Below are 21,093 nucleotides of genomic sequence, written 5' to 3'. Positions count from 1 at the left end.
AGGTGGTCCTTCAAGAAATAAGATCGATTTAGGAATCCCATTTGTGCAATATTCAAAGTCGTTCATCAGTTACAATTTTAATAAATATATTTTATAGTTATACATATGCTGAAAATTTCATAAAAATTGCATAAATAAACAAGCATCAAAAAATGTAAAAATTTTTCAGATTTATTAAAAGAATTTAAAAAATTATAGTTTTCATCATTTTTTGTAGCCCTCAGCAATATTTCGATATCAGTTAAATATAAGAATATTACAATTCATTTCAAGAATTTATATTGTGTCACTATAGAAATTTACAATTTGTCAAAATAGATACGCTTTTCTTTTATTGTATTTTTTAAGTTTTAATAGATCTTTAATAATAAATCGTTAATAATAGATCTTTCGAAATTAATTGAATAATCATGAATTAATAAAAATAAAAATAAAAATAAAAAAATAAAATAAAATAATTTATAATTGGAATTGTAATTGCATCATACAGATTTTATAGACTTTTTATGGATGTAATTTAGTTTTTTGTATAGATTCGAAACATTCATTTCCTTATCTAGTTACGATAATACGATCATAATTACATTTATATCTATTTTTCATTTTTTGTTACTCAATGATCGAAAATTACTTCAATTTTTAATTTATTTAACATGATTATATTACATGGATATTTTTTTTTTTCATCAATGTATGATAGAAGTAATGTATGATACATCCAACAAATTGTAATAAATTTTTTTTGTTGGCTTATTTTGTTGGATATTTAACATATCGGCAATTTTTCTAACATATCGAAATTCATATATTTCTCTTTATTAATAACAATATCATCAATCATATTTATCACAATATTATTAACGATAAGACTGCCTAAAGTATGACTTATCTCTTAAATCATATCTCTTTGCACATTAACAAAGCAATCAACATGCAAGAAAATTATTATATATCAAGAAAACTTTCATCAACAACAAGCAAAATTAATCGGATAATCAGATACTACATTATCCATTACATTCATTTCCAAATACTATATACATTTTTCTTTCTTATGTTCAAGAAATAACAGAATTGGTAAAATTTTAAGAAAAAAAAACAATGAAGATAATCTTCATTACTCATATTAAATTAGGAAAGATAACTTTTCAAAAATTCATTTCAGCAATTTTATTCGTATCTATAAAATGTCATATTTATATAACTAAGTACATAAAAAAAATTAAAATGGGTGTGAATATATTTAAAAGATTATGAAACATACTCTATCTATATACAATTAATAGTAGCAGAATATCAACTATGAAATATAAAATCCTCTTCGACAAGATTAAAATAATAATTAAATCCAAGAGAAAAAAAATTTCTTTTAAAGAAAATATAGAAAAATCTTAAAAATTTTAAAAAACTTCGATAAAGTCTTCGGCTACTAACAATACTATTTAGAACATATTCTTTTTTAACTGACTGTTTAATTAAAAAATATAGATAGAAAAATTAATGCTCATTGTAGCGAAGCGATTATAAAGAGGACATATTGATTTTATTATTTTCATTATGAATCTTTATTTTGAATGAATCTTTTATTTCTGAAAAAGTTAACTACAATTAATGAAATGTCAGAAAACAATTCTTCCTGAACACAATTCACATTCGCAAACCTTAACAAAGAAGAAATATAAAAATATGAATATAGAAACATCTTCATTGAACTATAAAAATCTCAAATATAAAATCTATAATTATTAAAAGAAAAAAAAATTTATTTTCCATGACTATATTTAAATCTTTTCAATTTAAGCCTCATAGAAATTAATTTTTTATAATCAATTTATATAATTAATTATTTAATAGTTAAAAAAAATTAAATCACATTTAAATTTTTGCAATCAATTTGCAATTTGATTAAAAGATGATCTAAAATAAAAAAACTTCGTTTTATTTTTTTATAAAGTTTGTTTCGTTGCACAAAATGCGATCATTTATAATTAAAACAATAAAAATATTTAATCTAAGTTAGTTTAAAGTGAATAAGTATAAAGTGAATAAAAATTATATAATATTATTGAAAAAATTATTTTTTCTGAAATTTTTTAAAGATTAATTCAAATTATAATTTAATGTTTCTTAGTCAAAAAACTTGATTGTAAATTCTTTTAACTGTATATTATATACTTACGACATATAAAATTAAAAGAAATTTTACTATTATCTTCTAAAATCAAATACATGAATAAAGATAAATTATTCAGAATGTTGACCTTATGTTTGATAATATGTTTTTAAGGATATTAATCAACAAAATGAATTCTCTTTTATATATGTTAAAATTATACTATGTCACTACGTACTATGTATTATAATTACTAGACTGTAGATTTTTATTTTAAATTTAAAATTAAATATTACAATATTTAATTACATATTTGAATACTTTACATACTTATCCTTTTACATTCATTGTGCAAACGTCATTGTGCATTCTAAGTTTTTATACATTCAAATTTTGTATAAATGTCATAGTCTAATAATATTATGATTAATTAATATTATAATATATGATTTTATAAAAAATTTTAAAGGACATTTTGTAAAAAAAGTAAAAATATCTTCTAAAAAAATGAATTAGAAAAATTACTAAAAATAGAAAATAAAAATACATATATATATATAACGAAGAACGAAAATACATATATAACGAAGAGAATTGATTGTAAATTCTTATAACACATACACTTATTTATATTTACAATAATCATTATTTTAATGCATAATTTTCAATAGCTTGAGAAATATTAAAAAACAAGAAAATATAAATTTTTTAAAAGTTTTATTATTTTTTTTATTAAAAATTAATTAAATTAATTAATTAAATTAATTAAATATTATAGATAATTAATTATATAATATATAATAATATATTAAATAATATATTATAGTATAAATAATATAATAATATAATTATTAATTACGTACGTAATTTATTATTTTTTTCAAAATTGAACTAGAAATTAATGAACCATAATGATTTTTTTTTATTTTTTCTAATTGAATTAAATCAATTATAATAACTAGTATTCTAATTGTTTTATATTTTGATTATTAATTCATATAATTGCAATATTTTCATTTATATAATTTTTAATATAAAATAAGTATAAAAAAAAATTTAAGATATAATAAAGAAGATAAAGAAATTTTTATTAATATATAATTATGTGTATGTGTATATATATATATATATATATTTATAAAAATTAATTTTATAAAAAAAATATATATAAAATTAAATGTTTTGTAAAAATTTCTCAAATTAATATGTTGAATAAATGAAACTGCAGATTTTTATCGAAATTAGATATAAATCAACAATAAAATTAGATATATTTTTGAAATGAGTATCAGTAAAATATTGATGCAATATATAATCTTGAAGAGATAAATGATACAGTGTAGAATATTTTATATTGATATTTTCTTTAATATTTTAAGTTAATGTTAAGATATATTATAATATAAGATCGTAGTATATTATCATATCATATTATTATCTTAAGATCATATTTATTCATTAAATATAAATTAATATCAACATATGTAAAATTAAAAATTAAATTAAATAACTTTGATGTATTATTTAATAATTTTTTGAAATTTTTTATATATTATAATTTATAATTGTTAAAACTGTTAAGCAATTTTCGTTCAAAATTTTTTTTTAAATTTATTAAAATTATTTATAAAATAATATTAGCTGAAATATTCTATATATAGGATATTAATATATATATGAAAACTCTATGAAGAGTTAAGAAGCTAAAACGAATACAAGAGTTAATATACAAAAATATAAATTTATTAAATTATAAGCAATTAAAGTTTGCATTAGATAAAACAAAACAGATAGAATAAAAATTCTTCATATTGTTATTTTTGTTTCTAAGTTTCTTTATCTAAACTTAAATTATAATTTAATATTAATTTGTATGTTAATAAATAAATCCCAATTAATTTTTATATGTTAATTTTTGTGTTTATTTCAATCTCTAAAATTAATTCTTGTAGGATATTCTACAAATAAATTAACATTCTATATATTTTCTATACATTCATCTATAAAAATATTAATTTTTATATATTACATAAAATCTTCATTAAAACGTTTAATTTTTATCAAAAATATTTCATTGATATCATTGACAGTTTAATAAATATTCACGGAAATTTAAATAAGATATTTCATATATTTTATATTTTATATTATATGCATATAAAATTATACACATTTATTAAAAATGAAAAATTTTACGTAAAATTTCCATATGTTGCTATTGAAAATGTGATGAAAATACTAATCGTCTACGTAAATTTGACACAGTGACTTTTTTATGAAATTTAATTCTACAACTGTAATAATATTATTATCTAAGCTGTGATAATACATAAATATTATGTGATAAAATTTCATGTATTGCTTTGTCTTTATACTATTTATTGTTTATGAATTAATACTTTCTTTCATTTATTAAAAAATTAAAATTAAAATAAATATATTAATAAAAAATATTTATCAATTTTAATTTTTGATATTATTTTTATATATTCCGATTTTTGTATATTAGAAAGTTATTTATAAAACAATTATAATTTTTCATAAAAATTAAATTATTAATTATAATATTTATTTTAATATTTAAAATTATTTATAAAATAAATTTATATTTTAACATATATATATAATTTTTTTTTATATTAAATATACCGATTATAAAAATTGTGAATAATAATCATTTAATAATGAATAATAAAATTTTTATTATTTAAAACATTAAAAATGAATAATAATAATAAATAAATTGCGAAGTTAGTGATTTTTTATTTTGGTATTTTGCAATAGTAATATAAATTTTTATTAAATTATAAATTTATATACAAAAATGTTAATATTATATTATAATATTATATATATATAATGTATAATATTATATTATAATAAATGTTAATATATTTTTAAAATATTTTTGGAAAATTAATTCTAGAAATAAATATAAAATAATTAAAAAAATTGATATACAAAAATATATATATTACATTCATTGTATTTTCGTTTTTTTTTCCATATTCACTTCAGTAATGCAAATTTCAATTTTATAAATAAATTTAATAAATAAATCTCAACATTCTTGTATCACATTTGTATTTGTTTTAGAATTGATTTTGTTCCAAAATATCTCCCTCAAAGTGTATCTACGAATATATTAACATTCTATGTAAATAATTTAGTTTTTCTATAACATATTTACATGTTAAAGAAATTTGGAAATTATAATAAATTTAAAAGAGATAAAAGTATAAATAAATGGTAAATAATTCATTGCAATTCATCAATCTAAAATCAGTTTACTGAAATGTCAAAGCAATTATATATATATATCTTCAATATATTGTAACATATAAATTCAATATATTATAATTTTTATAATAATTATAATTTTTATAATTATAATTCAATATATTATAAATTTATTGCAGTACAATTTATATTACAAATTTATTGAATTAAAAGAATTAATTCGAACAATTCTGAATATTTATTACTGTTCAAAATAATGTTTTGTTTACAATTTAAAAAAAAAATATTCAATTGACTTAGAAATACATATTTAGAAATATAATTAAAAAATATAATATTTATAGCAATCTCAACAACAAAGTATCAATATTCTTATTATAACTCACTTAAGAACATAGATATTTTTAATATGTCCTTTCAAACATAGCAAAAAAATGTTATTCGTAATATTGATTTTTTATTATTATATATTACAGTATAATAATAGATATCTTAATAATATTATATGTTATGTTATTAAAATATTTTTTAATATTTTTATTATTTTTATTGAATTAGATTTTTTATATAAATTAATTTTGTTATTATTTTTCAAAATTTATATTTTATCTAAGTAATTTTTTAATTTATTTAATATAAATTTAATAAATTATTTAATAAATTATTACTTATCTTTTCGTAATTATTTTATTATTTCTATAAATAAATAATTAATAACAATTTATTTAATTTTAAATATATAAAATTAATTATAATATAAACAATGTTATTTAATTATTTCATAAGATGAGTTTATATTTTTTTACAAGAATTTATTTTTTGTTTAAAAAAATTTTTGAAAGAAATATAATATATTTTAATTGTTTTAATTATTTGAATATTAGTTAGTCGTAATATTTTAGTTGTATTATTAATATAATTTAACTAATGAATATAGAAATTGAAATTTTCTTTTATTTATTTGAAATTTATTAATAATTTATTAATGATAAGCTATTTAAAACAAGATATATAGATTTAAATAACATAGATGATTAGATAATAGATTATTTAGATAATAATAAATATTTAATAATTAATATAACTTTAATAATACTTAATAATAATTATTATTATTAAAATTATTAATGAAAGTTTATTGTAAATTTATAAACATTATTCTATTTATCTATTGTATTATTATTAAAATTATTTATAATATTCATAACACACATAGAAATAATTATAAAAATTGTAAAACCGTAGGTAAATAAAATGAAATATCATTGTTTTTTAATGATAAACATTATAATATGCAATCAAAACATATTATATTTAGGTTAATAATAGAATTGAAAATAATTATAAGCTATAGCAAATTTATTTTTAGAGATTTTCGTTAAGTTGAATTTTGATTAAAAAAAAAGTTTCAATATTTTATTAGTGATTTCATTTTTATCTATTTTTGTGTGAATTTTCTCTTAAATGTAACATTGAATTCTTACACAATATTTTACTATTTCGCAATATTTTGTTAATTTTTTTTGAAATGTAAATATTTAATATTTAGCAAATTACTTTTATTTAAGATAAATTAAAATATTTGCGTATAGAGAAAAAAAATATTTGTGTAAATAATGATGATAAAAATTAAATATTACGAATTAATGTTGACAAAAACGACACTTTCATTTGCAATTTTATTCTTTAAATAGATTACAATGAATTAAAATAAAGTTAAAGATTAAAATGAATTTAAAAAAAGTTAAATTAATAAGTTAAATTAGAGAATAAGGAGAAAATAAGATATAATTAATTAAAATAAGTTAGAAAAATTAAAATAAATAAAAATATGTTAAAATATCTATCCTCTTTTCTCTTCTTTTTTATTTATTATACATAATAATATTTTTTATATTCTTACATAATAATTATTTTTTTTATATATATAATTCAACTTTTTTATATAATAATTCAACTAATGAATTTTTTTGAATGTTTTTATCCATTCTTACATTTATAAAAAATTATCAGACAATTAATAATACTTATTTACTTAAGAAAAGAATACTGCACAAAGAAATAAATCAAATATTTCGCTTTTTAACATAAATAAGGACATATTTTACACTTTATACGTACATGTATATATACATATTTATATTGTATATTTACTAAATAGATATTTTCTTTAAAAAAAACTCATAAATGGAAAAATATGCACGTAAGAATATTCCAGAGTATTTCAAAAAAATTGATTTTTTTTTTATTTCTATTATCAATCTTTCAATTTCTGTTATACGATATATATATATATATATATATATATATATATATATATATATATAAATATATATATATATATATTTATATATGTTTTTCTTAATATCATAAAATTATAATATATAATATAATAAATATAACATGAACATATAAATAATTAATTTATCATAAACCATATTTTTAAAAATAAAATTTATAAATATACAAGAATATATATTATATATTATATATTAAAGAATAAAGGAAGTAAAAATATCATTGAATAAATTATATCATAAAATTAATTATATATATAATAATAATTAATATATAATAATTGAATAATTTCAATAAACATTTTTTCTTTTATTACAAATATAATTTCATTCACATTATATTAATGTAATTAATATGTGTGTGATACATCTTAAGGATAGCTTCTTTTACAAACTAATGGCCAAAGTTGATATATAAAAGTGTTGACTGAAATTTTATTAATTTATTGAATTATAAACAATTTAATATTAATAAGCAATTTATATTAAATAAAAGACAAAAATAAAATGTGATGAAGATACATAAACAAAGTTTTATTTTTTTTTTCATTTTATTTAATAAAGAATTAAATTTCTAACAATTTATAAAAATAAGCTTTACATACATTTTTGTATACTTTTGTGTTTGTTTTTGTTTCTAAAATCAAGATTTCATAGATATTTTATGAATATATATATTTATAGATATTTACATATTTATATATTTATATACTTATACATATATATTTTCTTTGCCAAATAGCTATTATGTTCATTATAACAGTATCCCCTACTATTAGTCTATCCCCACTACCGATATACATATATTACTCTCACTTCCAGTAAACGACGAAAGAGATAAGTAGATAGTTCCATGTTCAGTCGCACAGCGACCTCCGTGCGTGATGGTTGAATAATTTGTTAAAGTTATTATTTTTCATAAATAACTGTAAAGTGACAGAAGCATGGCAGGCACGTGAAAAAAATTATAATTTGTGTTGTGTTATTCATGTGCACGCATACTGCTTCTACGCTAAATTTTTGTAATCTATACAAAATCGACGAGTTATATATCAAAATGCGATTCGATGATCAGCTCTTTGAAGTTCTAGGTAAGTATTTTTTTTATTGATAATTATCGACAGGTGATTATATATATATGTATATATATATATATGTATATATATATGTATTCTGTATAAAAATTATTTAATAGCCTCTTTATTCTTAAATTTCTAATATTTGTTTTTCTTTTGTGAAAATAAATTGAGGTTATATTAAAATTACAATATATATAGCTTTAATATTAATAATATTAAGAAGGAAAAAAAATTGGTTTTTATTATAACATAAAAATTGAAAAATATATATTTATATAATATTAGCAGCATAAATAGTAAAATATCAATAAAAAATGAATTTAGGAATTAATTTAATACAAATTATCTTATATAATATTATGAATCTTATGTAGTAGATTATTTAACATAAGTAAAATATAAAATTAATAATAAAGGAATGTATAAAAGAAAAAAAAATTTTTAAATTTAAAAAAAAAGTTGTTAATTATAAAATAAAATGAATATAAAGATTATTTTTTAGATAATAAAGAGATAATAAAATGTTATAAAATATATAAGTAATAAATGTAATAAAAAAGATAATATATAAATAATAAATGTAAAATAATAAGTACTTAATTTTAATTTTAATTATCATATTAGTTATTATAATTTTATAATATCTACTTATTATATATTATATATATTAATATTGTTTACGATATTTTATATTATTTACGATTGTTTTATATAATTAATATGTATATATATTATATATATTAATTATTATGATTATTGTGATTATTTATTTGTATATTAATTATTATGATTACAAAGAAGATATATAACACATAATACAATGAAAAAATTAAAAAACTAATCAATCTTTATAATAAAAGACACATATAAAGACATATATAAATAATTTTATATAATTAATTTATATAAAAAGTTAATTTATATAAAAGTTATATAAGTTCATAATTAATAAAAATTTATATTTAAAAGGTTTTAACATACAAATGAATTACTATTCTATTAGTATTTTTTGAAATTCTTAAATTAAAAAATATTATATTTTTGTATTTTTAAAAATTTTTTAAATATTTAATTAATTTTTTTTGAATACAGTAAATAAAATATTAATTTATAAAATACAATTAATTACACTGTATTAAATAATTATATAACAACGTGTTAATGTGATTTAAAAAAAAATTTTTAATATAATACAAGTTATACAATTTTTTATAAAAAGCTATAATTAGAATCATAGTAACATAGAAAATAAATATAATTATTTTTAATTTTTTAAACAAACGTGATTAAATAGCGATGTGTGTAAATACTGTAATATTATATAATATTATATAATATTTTCTTTATTCTTTATTATAAAAGAAATACTTTATTATAGAAGATTTCTTAAGAAATATCTTTGTTTTATTTTCAAAATTGTATAAAGCATTTTCTTAAAAAAAAATTTTTAAATGATTAATCTTGTATATTTCTATAAAAAAAGAAAAAATTTATTGTTAAAATATTTCCAACAGATATCGAATAATCGTAAAATTAATATGAAAATAAATATGAAAATTATATTATTAATATTTAAATTTTAAGTAGAATATATGTATTATTATTATTATTTAATATATAATTATAGTATGTTTATAAAGAATATTCAATACTATTTTATATTTTATAATTTTCTATATTTAAAATATTAGAGAATATTTTAAATATTCATATCAAAAAAATATAATAATATAATATAATAAATATAATATAAATATAATATAATAAATAAAATATTTAATTTTTATCTTTTTATATATTTTTTATTTAGTTTTTTAATTTTTATAAATATTATTGTTTTAAAATAAAGAATTCATCTTTGAATTAATATTATTTTAAAATTTGTTGAAAATGTTTAAAAATTCAAACTTTATATTTAAATATTTTTTTATTTGAATTAAATTAATAAATAATTGTTATTTTTTTTAATTTTTTAAAAATATTATTTTAATATGTTATATTTTAAAAAAATTTATTAAAATATATTATTTAATTCAATTTTTTTATATTAACATTTAAACAAAATTTAAATTTTTCTTGTCCAATATTTCGTTTATAAAAAATAATAAAATTATAAATATTATAATATTTTTAAAATTTTTTAATAACAATTCAATCAAATATAAGTTTGGATAATTTTAAAAATTTCAATTTTTAAATATAGACTATCTTAGGTTAATTGATGTTATTAATTATCTATATCTATCTGTTTATCTTTGTATATATATGAAAATAGTATATAATATTAAAAACATGTGTATGTATAACCAATATTTTTTTAAATTTTATTTTGAAAAAATCAAATTTAAAAATTTGAAAAATATGTATCTGTATATGACCTTTTTATTAAATAAAGAAGATATATATAATTAAATAGAAAATTATACTAGATAGAAATAAATAAAAAAAATATTTTATTACATAATATTTTATTTTATTACAAAATTAAATTTAGAAATGGAAATTATTATTTATATTTTATATATATTATATTAACACAATTGGTGAATAGCCTTATTTAACATATAATTTGTAGTTAAATTTTTCCAATTTATTTTTGTGTATAGAATAATAAATTATTTATAGAATAATTGAATCACTTAATTATTCTACATATTATCTATTATTTCTTTAGTTTAAAAAAAAACATAAATCTATTACTCTTTAATTTAAAATAAAATTAAATTAAATAAAGATATAAATTATTATATTTAATTAATAAAATTAAAAAATATTAATAAAATAATTAAAAAATTAATTATTAAATAAAAAATTTGTAAATTTATTATATACTATAGTATACATAATGTATACAATTATAATATATAAAATATTAATAAATACATGTTCATACATCTAAGGTAATTATATAAAATGGAATAAAAAATTATCCCAGATAATTTTTAATTATTAGAAAGTATTTACTTAATAAGTCATTATTTTTTTAAAATTATTTTTTTTTTTATTAAAATTATTTTTTTAAAGTTTACTTAGTATTTAGTTTTCTGTGAAAAAATACAATTTAATTAATTTATAACAAATTAAGTAATGAAATTAAGTAAATTAAGTAATAAATATAATTTGCAAAATTATTTTTTTTAATTTTTGGATTTTCTTATGGAGTATTTTAAATCTCATATAACTAATACATGATAATATAATCACCATATTAACTATATATATATGAAATGTTTCAATATACAAACAATCATAGTATAAATATATAATAAAAAATATAAAAATAAAAAAAATTTATTCTATTCAAAATTTATAACGATTTATTTTCACTTTTTAATTATTTATTCAAAAAAATGATTTTAAATAAAATAATCAGCTTTCTATAGTTTTATAATTGTAATTTGTAATATTATAAAGTATTACTAAGAATAATAAATTAAAATTAATTATCATTATTACCATAAAATTTACATAAATAATTTCAAAAATAGATAATGAAAATTAAGTTTTTATCTTTTTTTTTAAATACTATTGAAATTAACTATCAAAATTTAATATTTGTTATCTAAACATAAATTTGAAAAAAAAAGAATATATATATATATGTATGCATTTATATTAAGAGAATATTTATATAAAATAAATAATATATTTTTACTAAAATAAAAAAATAAAATTTATATATTAAAAATACTATTAATTTAATATGTTAATATATTAATATTACATAGTATTAGTAAAAGTATTAGTAAAACAATTTTAAAAAGTCGATTCTAAAAATCAAAACTAACAAAAAGATTAGTATACAAAAATTAGTTAAGATTTATTTATTAAATTATAAACAATCTAAATTTATGTCAGATAAAATAAAATAGAGATAAAGTGAGACTGCTATCTCCATCATACTGTCGCACCATCATCTTTAATTTAATGCAAACATAAATTATTTATGTAATTTATTTATATTTTAAAAAACTCTCAACATTTTTATATAAATTTTTATATAAATGTTAAATACTTAGTAAATTAAATACTTCGTTTTAAAATTCCTCCAAGATATTTCACTATATAAAGAAAAATATGGATATTTTTTCTTTTTATAGTAAAAAAATTAAAATCATGAAACATAAAATATTAAAATATTTAATTTATTTGCACAAAGCATTGACATTTCTTTTATATTCACAACAAATTTCTTTTATAGATGAGCAAATACGAAATTAATATTAATAAATAATATAACTTCTTTTCTAAAGAAGACATTACCTATTTTCGATAACATATAACATTTTCAATATAAAAAAATGTATCTTTTATAAAATTTTATATTTATAAAAATTATTAAATATGAGTTATATTATTTTAAAATGTTTAATAATTTAATTAATTATTTTAAATTATTTTAAATAACATAGTTTTTTTTATTAATTAGAAAAAGTCAATGTTCATATTTTATCTAGTATAATGCTATTATAGCCAAATTAAATAAAAAAAATTAACTAATTTTGAGTATTAATCTATTAAGGCTTATATAAATACAAATTTTATTTTTAATTTATTTTAATCAATTTATTATTTATTGAATTATTCACTTTTTCTTTTTAACATTATAGTTAATAAAGAAAGATTAATTTTAAAGAGTAACTTAATATTTTCTTTGTAATTATTTATTATTAAAATTAAAAGTTATAATTTTTTAATGGAATTTTTTGTTTTTTTATTATATTTTGTTCTAATGTGCATTAGTGTATGTGTATGTGTAATAATATAACAGTTTATTATATTTGTAAATAATTGAAAATAATTTTTAACAATCATTTTTTGAATTCGCCACTGTTTTAGTTGATTTTTAATAATTTATTAATTTGATTTAATATAATTACATTGCTATATTTTTCAAATGTATTATAATGATTTTCTTATTAATTATTTCGAAAACAATTTAATCATTTATTAATCATTTTATAATAATGAAACCATGTTCTTTTTTAAAATTTTTTTTATCTTTTGTTGGGATTACAAATTATTTAAATTAAAAAGTGCAATTCAAAATAAGAAAAATTTCATTATATTAATTTTATATAAAACATTTATTATTATAATATATTTTTTATAAAAAATATATTACGTAAATAAATTATATTTTGTTTATGTTTTTGAAGTATATATATTATAATAATAATATATTATGTTTTTGAAGTATATATAGGTTAGAAAGTCAAAATTTTATGATTATTTTCTAATAATGAAGAAAACTTATCTTTAATTTTTCCAAATTTTGTATGTAAAAATTAATAAAATAAATTTCTATAAAATTAATTTTTCAGGTACTGCTAATTTCGAAGTTTTAATTGAAACTTTTTTTTCTTTTTAATTCTTTTTTTTAATATATTTTCAATTATAATATTTTTATCTTAGTTTTGTATATAATTTATTATTATTATTTCAAAAGTGTAAAATGTTCACAATATTAAATAAATTAAAAATTCTTGCGAAATAATAATTTTTTTTATTTCGTATCTACTCTAAATGTCTTCATCCAAATTAATTTTATATAATAAAAATTATTATTCATTGAAAATTAAGTTATTATAAATTATTGAGCAAAAATAATTAAAAAATAACAATTTTTAAATTGTTTGTAGCAATTTTATCGATGAGATTTTAATTTAAATAATAAAACTTAAATAAATAATAATAATAAAAAACAATTTTTATTTATTATTAAAATCATGAATAGTAAAAAAGAATTTCATTCTTATGTTCTATGTATATGTATATGTATTTGTTTAGGTTATAAATCATCGGAGATTATTGACTTAGAAATGACCAATAGATCTAAACTTATTTAATTTTCATTATCTAACTAATTTATCGCTCATATAAAATTTAAAGAAATTTAACTAGATTAATCTGAATCCAACGATCAGACTATTAAAGTTAAATGAAAAAATGATATGTATTCTCTTTAAAATTTAGTATACATATTTGTTTGAAAATTGGAAAAAAATTAAATATTTGTTAGTAGATACGAAAAAAATATTATTTAGTTTGATATGTTACAAAAAAATTGATGCATTATGATAAAATCAAACATTTTCTAAAGTTTTTAAGCAAAATTGTAAATAATAATAGAATAGAAATGTAATTAAAAGTAAAAACTTGTAAAAAATAAAAAGTAAAACTTGACATTGTTTTATTTTTGTTTTACCCAATCAAATTTTTTTCTTATAAAGAAGGAAAAAATTTCATTTTATATAGTATAATTTGTATAATTTTTATTATATTATCGCATATATGAAATTTTTGTTTTATGTTTTAATGTTTTCAAAAAAAATATTTAAAAATTCAAATTTCTTTTTATTAATTTTTCAAATTTATAAAGATATTTTTAAGATATTTTTAAAATCAACGAATGATTAAAGAAAATTAGATAACATTATTTTATTTTTAATTAATGTAATTTTTTTTCATAAATTTTTTAAAAGAAATTAATTTAATACACTATCACGCTAAAATATATTTTTATATATTATATTCATTTTATATATTTTTCTTTAAAATCCTTAAATGTATAATTATATTTATTTTTTAATAAAAATAAAATTACAATTTTGAAACGTTTATATTGAATCTTATTTGAGTATAATTATCATTCTGGTAACATGATAGTCGAGCCAGCATATAAAATGATTCATTTATGAGTATCTCATTGTTTCACTACAGACAGAAACTGCTTCGTTCTTTTCTGTTTATCATAAACTGACTCATTTGCTAACTACCAGCTTTGTTACAATTTTCTTTTCTCTTTCTTTCTTTTTCTTCCTTTTCTTCCTTACATATTGCTTACATGGAAATATACGTTTAAAGAAAAACCGATTATTAGAAAAACCTTTGTTGATCAAGAAACTGAGCAATCTGGATGGAATGTCTTCAGCACGTGTGTCGATTAATCAAAAACATTAATGTAATCATTAATGCATACATAAATGTATAAGTTAACTGGCGTTGAAATTTCATTAATATCAATAGAGAAAAATTTCATATATAATTGTGAAAAGTTCATGCTTAAATAAAAATGTTTAAATTAAATAATAAAAATTAGATAAAAATGAAACAAAATATAATTTAAAATTTTTTTTTTTATAATAATTATGATAAAATCTGAATTTGATTAACAAATTTTTTGAAACAAAATATTTAAAAATTATTATTTTATTGATTTTATATTTAACATTATCTAAATTTTTATTCAATAATTTACAATATTCAATAATTTATTTGTAATTTATTTGTTTTAATGTATTTTTATATTGATTATATGTTTTTTACCATTCAAAAATAATTTTAAACAAAAAAATTCAGATTATATAAATTTGTAATAAATTAAAAAAATTATTATTCTACAAATATTCTTAATTTGTTCATTTATGTTATGAATATTATTTTACACATTCATTTTTTAAATATCAAACAATTTATAATATAAGATTAAGAAAAAAGTTATAATTGAAAATGTAATTAAATAAATTAATTAATAATAAAAATAAGAATTTAAAAAATCAAATCAAATCAAAATATTATATACATTCAAAAAACATACTTAAATAAATAAAAAATATAAACTTCAAAGTAAATTTAAATATGTTTACAAGACTTCAAAAATTAATTTTATAAAAACTATTTTTCACTAAATTTGAAAATTAAAAGCAAATTTTTTGTTTATTAAAAAATAATTATAAAATTTTGATTTTTTATTTTAAATGTCAAGATCATTACGGATTTTACAAAATTATAATTTTAAGATAAGATTAAAAAAAGTTAAGTAAAATTTGATCTTATTTCAATAATCTCGTTTTTATTTTAAATTTCAATTTTCGTTTTGTTGTGTTTCAATTTTTTTACTTCAAATATCATCACATTTTAATTTTAAATTGATTGAAAATTTTGAAATTTAAAAAATTTTTTAAATTTAAATTATTGTTAAAAACTTTTATAATAATATAATATTTATAAATTGAAAGTTATGTTACTAATATACATAATATTGAAAGGTATATTATTAAAAAATATGTTTGTTAATAACGGTTATATTTTTATATTTTTATAATTAATTATATTTTTTATATTAATTTTTTTAATTATATTTTTATAATTAAAAAAATCATGCTTCTTTTTAAGGATAAAGAATATAAAAATATAATATTTATTATTCATAATAACGATAACATTATTTATATACATAATATCTTAAAACGGTTTTTCCAAATAAATTTATTCTATATTTAAATAAAAAATAATATTTTGTTTGAGGCTTCATAATATGCAATTTATACAATTTAAGTAATATATATATACATAAGTATACATAAATATAAATTATAAAATGTAAGTTATAAATTTATTATAATATATATAAATAAAATTCAAACTTCATCATTAAAATGACATAGCGATTTTGCATATTTTAAAATATACAAAAATAATTCAATAAAATAAATTATATTTTATATATATTATTTTATATTTTTATTCCAAAATGTATAAATACAAAAAAAAATCAAGTAAATTGTTAAATGACATATTTTGTATATGATATGTGCTACATATAAAAACAATTGATTAATAAATTAGTTATTCATAACATTCTTGCATGACATATTAAACATGAAAAAAAGATTAAATAAATTATTAAATAGTTTATCTATGATTTATTTTCATATAAACGATAGAATTCGAATTTTTTATTGTAAATCATTTTATAGCGGCTGTTTCTTGATGTTAAATTTCTTCGCACTTTTGATATAAATCTTTTGATACAAAAATGCTATTTGATTTTTATATAATATATGATTTTTTTAATTTCCTTCAAGTGATCAATGACATGATATTCTTTTTGGTTTATGTAATTTTGCAACGGAATTCATTTCATTCTTTCTATTATTGCATGCATATTTTAACTATAAAATATTTTATTTCTTTTTATATAAATTATTCTTATTCTTTATTAAGTTTTTAAGTTTTTTTATTTTTATGATAATATAATATATATAATTATAATATATAATATATGTATATGTGTATATATATATATTATATATATATATATATATATATATATATATATTATTAATAATATTAACATTAGATTTATGGACATTAACTATATACCTTTTTTTACTGAAATCCGTTTTTTTGATAAATATGATATGCAATTAAAATGCAATTTTTTGTAAATTACTTATTTAAAATCTATAGATTTTTATTTAGTGTCATTTTTAATATATTTTTTACATATAAACTCTATCTTGGATGTATACTATCCGCATACATACTTAGATTTAATGTGTATAGTTAGAGACTGAATTGAAACTAGTATTTTGTTCGTCATGGTTACTGCTCAATTTTTCAGCTAATTGAAAGAGAAAATTCTTTTGAATTTTGTTTACTCCAGTGGTCACTTTGTATAATAATCGAGGCATTGCTGGCTGCCAAATCTAAAAACAATTGTAAAACACATGAAAGAACCATTTATGAGATTCTTTTACAGTATTTTCTTCATTATCAGCCATTATTTTTTATTTCACTTTCGCATTCAATATCTGAAATAATACGCATTCTTTTTTTTTATGATATATATTGTAATAATTTTCGTTCCCATTGTTGTTAGAATTTTCAATCTTGTTTATATTGTCAAATTCTTCTTCATTTTCGCATATATCGCAATTCGTTTATATCAGAATTCGATCCAAATTAGTTTTTATTTGCTTTCTTGATATTCTTTGATATTCTTTATTCTTTTTATTTTTCTTATTATTTTTTTCTATTATTATTTTTTTTTATCAATTCTATGTCTTTTGAAGACTCATAATAATATAAATATAAAAAAATATATTTTTTGTTTGATAGATTTTGAAAATATCTTAAAAAATTCAAATCTTCATTTACGAAAATAAATTTTTGCTAAACTTTCAAATAATACTTATTTTTTTTTTTTTTTTTTTTACAAAACGCACTGTTGAAATCATCTCTCACGTTTATTTTATAAAATAAATATATTAAATGTATAAATGTATTAAAAACGATATAAAATTTATTTTATTATTTTATAAAATATTATTATTATTTTATAAAATAATAAGACAGATTCACTTACAAAAATCATTCTGCAAAATTCACTGAAGAGATTATTTGTTATCATATCATAATTATAAACAATTTGTTAGATTATGTATTGCTAAACAATCGTTAGTTGCTTGGTGTTATTTTTTCTTATTCATTGTTATTTCATTTTTGTTATTTCGCAATAATTGACTTATATGAAATAATCCGCCAAATTGAATTGATTTTCGTAAAAATAAGTATACATCTAGAAATAATAAAATATAAATGTTTCAGAAAAAACGAATAGTAATATATATTTGCTGCATTATATCATTAAAAAATCAATATATAATGTTTAAAGAATGATATTTGCATATTCAGAATTTTTAAGCATAAAATCGAAAATCCGTGAAATTGATGGGTTCCGTAAATCTAGTGTTAATAAATAGATAATTTTATTATTTTAAATCGTTATTGTTTAGTCTATTTTAAAAAAATATATTTACCAATATAACTATTATAAAAAATTTAAGAAAATGTAAGAAATTTTTGAAAATAATAGATATTATTTTTTTACTTTTCAATAAAAAAACTTTCGGATAATTGATTAAATTATTCTTTATTTTTATTATTTTTATTATTCTTGTTCTCTAGAAAAAAAAATTTAAAAAATTATGTTTAATATTCTAATTGATTTTTATAAAATTTGTTAAAATAAATATTTTATTAACATTAAAATGAAAAATAAAAGATAAATATAAAATATATAAAAGCAAACAATTCATATATAAATGAATTTAAATATAATTATAAATATATATTATTTATAAACAGAAAAAAAATCTAATTATTTTATTTTAATTATTATTTTATTTTTATGGCAATCAATTTTAATAATCTAATATTATAGTCAATTCAATTTAATTTTTAATTTTTTTTATTTCTGTGATAATATAATATAATAATATAGTAATATGATATTATTTATGATTTTCTAATTCATTATTTCTATTTAAAACATTGTTTATCTATCGCTATGCTACTTATAAGCTCATAGTTTAAATGAAAAATTCTTTATATTTTTACGATTTGTTGTTTTAAATATGATGTAAAAAAAAACACAAAATATTCAGAATATAATATTATGATATTTGAAAAATGAAAATGTAAATCTCTTTTTAAACTTCAATTCTTTAATCATGTTCATAAAAATTTGATTTTACAATTTTTATATATTTTAAATATTTGCAATTTATTTATAAGCAATTTAAATTCGCGTTAAATGAAGTATGATTGGAACAAAATGCGACAATGGTACAAAATAATAGCTCTAACTCTATTTATATCTCATCTAACATAAACTTCAATTAATAAATAGATAATAATAAATAAATCATCTACATCAATCTACTTGTTATATACTAATTTTGGTGTTTGCTTTAGAATTAACTTTTTCATAAATATATTAACATACATGTCTCTATGTTATTATATATTTCATTAATATCTCTATGTACTTATATATAATGATGTATATATATATATAATAATGTATAATGATTAAAAAGAAAAATAAGACAGAGATTCAAATATATTTGAAATTAAAATATATTTCATTTAAATGATTTTTTAATACAAACAAGAGATATTTTCTATATACATTTCTACTGGTTATTGGGGCAATATAATAAAATATTAAAATGTTATAAAAAAAATTAAATACTATAATATGACATGCAAAAAATATATATCTTATTATATTATTTTATTAGTCTATATATAGTATTGATAAATATTATATATGAATCGAAATATGCAGGATAGAGCATTAATCTCCGCCTTGAATATTGCGACTATTTGTAATAATATGAAAAAAATGTTATACTTGCATTGCATAGAGAAAAGTATATTGTGATATGAATATTTTTTGCGTAAGTCAAAGCATAAAAAAGATTTCAAGCTTATCTCTATTTTTTTAAATAAAATTCTATGTTTTTTTTATGTAATAACTAATGTTGAAAAGACTTCAATCATTGAAAGCATCAATCATTGAAAGTCATGGAAGGTCAAATAGTAGTAAAATAAACTTTCTTATATTATATTATATTATATTATACAGAAAATGTTTGAATTAGTGATTGTTTTATATTTAAAGTTGATAAACAATATTTTTCAATGCTTTAATAAAATTAGATACATTAAATTGATGTTTTTATTAATACATAGATATAACCTATATATATATATATATATATATATATAT

The 21,093-nt window shown here is 15.2% G+C and overlaps 1 protein-coding gene across 5 annotated transcripts in view; it reads left to right on the top strand.

The window, feature by feature from the left end:
- The window catches only part of LOC108001956 (hepatocyte nuclear factor 4-gamma), a 255,501-nt gene that overhangs the window by 144,225 nt on the left and 90,183 nt on the right, over positions 1–21,093 (top strand). For 2 of the 5 annotated variants that reach the window (XM_017063299.3, XM_017063296.3), the window contains exon 1: positions 8,500–8,741. The exons of 2 other annotated variants lie outside the window; for them this stretch is intronic. In XM_017063299.3, coding sequence (XP_016918788.1) covers positions 8,639–8,741 — 103 coding nt within the window. In that variant the 5' untranslated portion in view covers positions 8,500–8,638. Of the gene's footprint in view, positions 1–8,498; positions 8,742–21,093 lie in introns of those variants that run through there. One more of the 5 variants, XM_028668805.2, reaches the window with a different exon arrangement.

Source organism: Apis cerana, linkage group LG9, assembly GCF_029169275.1.
Source record: "Apis cerana isolate GH-2021 linkage group LG9, AcerK_1.0, whole genome shotgun sequence".
Taxonomy (NCBI): domain Eukaryota; kingdom Metazoa; phylum Arthropoda; class Insecta; order Hymenoptera; family Apidae; genus Apis; species Apis cerana.
This window is presented reverse-complemented; position numbering and strand designations above follow the sequence as displayed.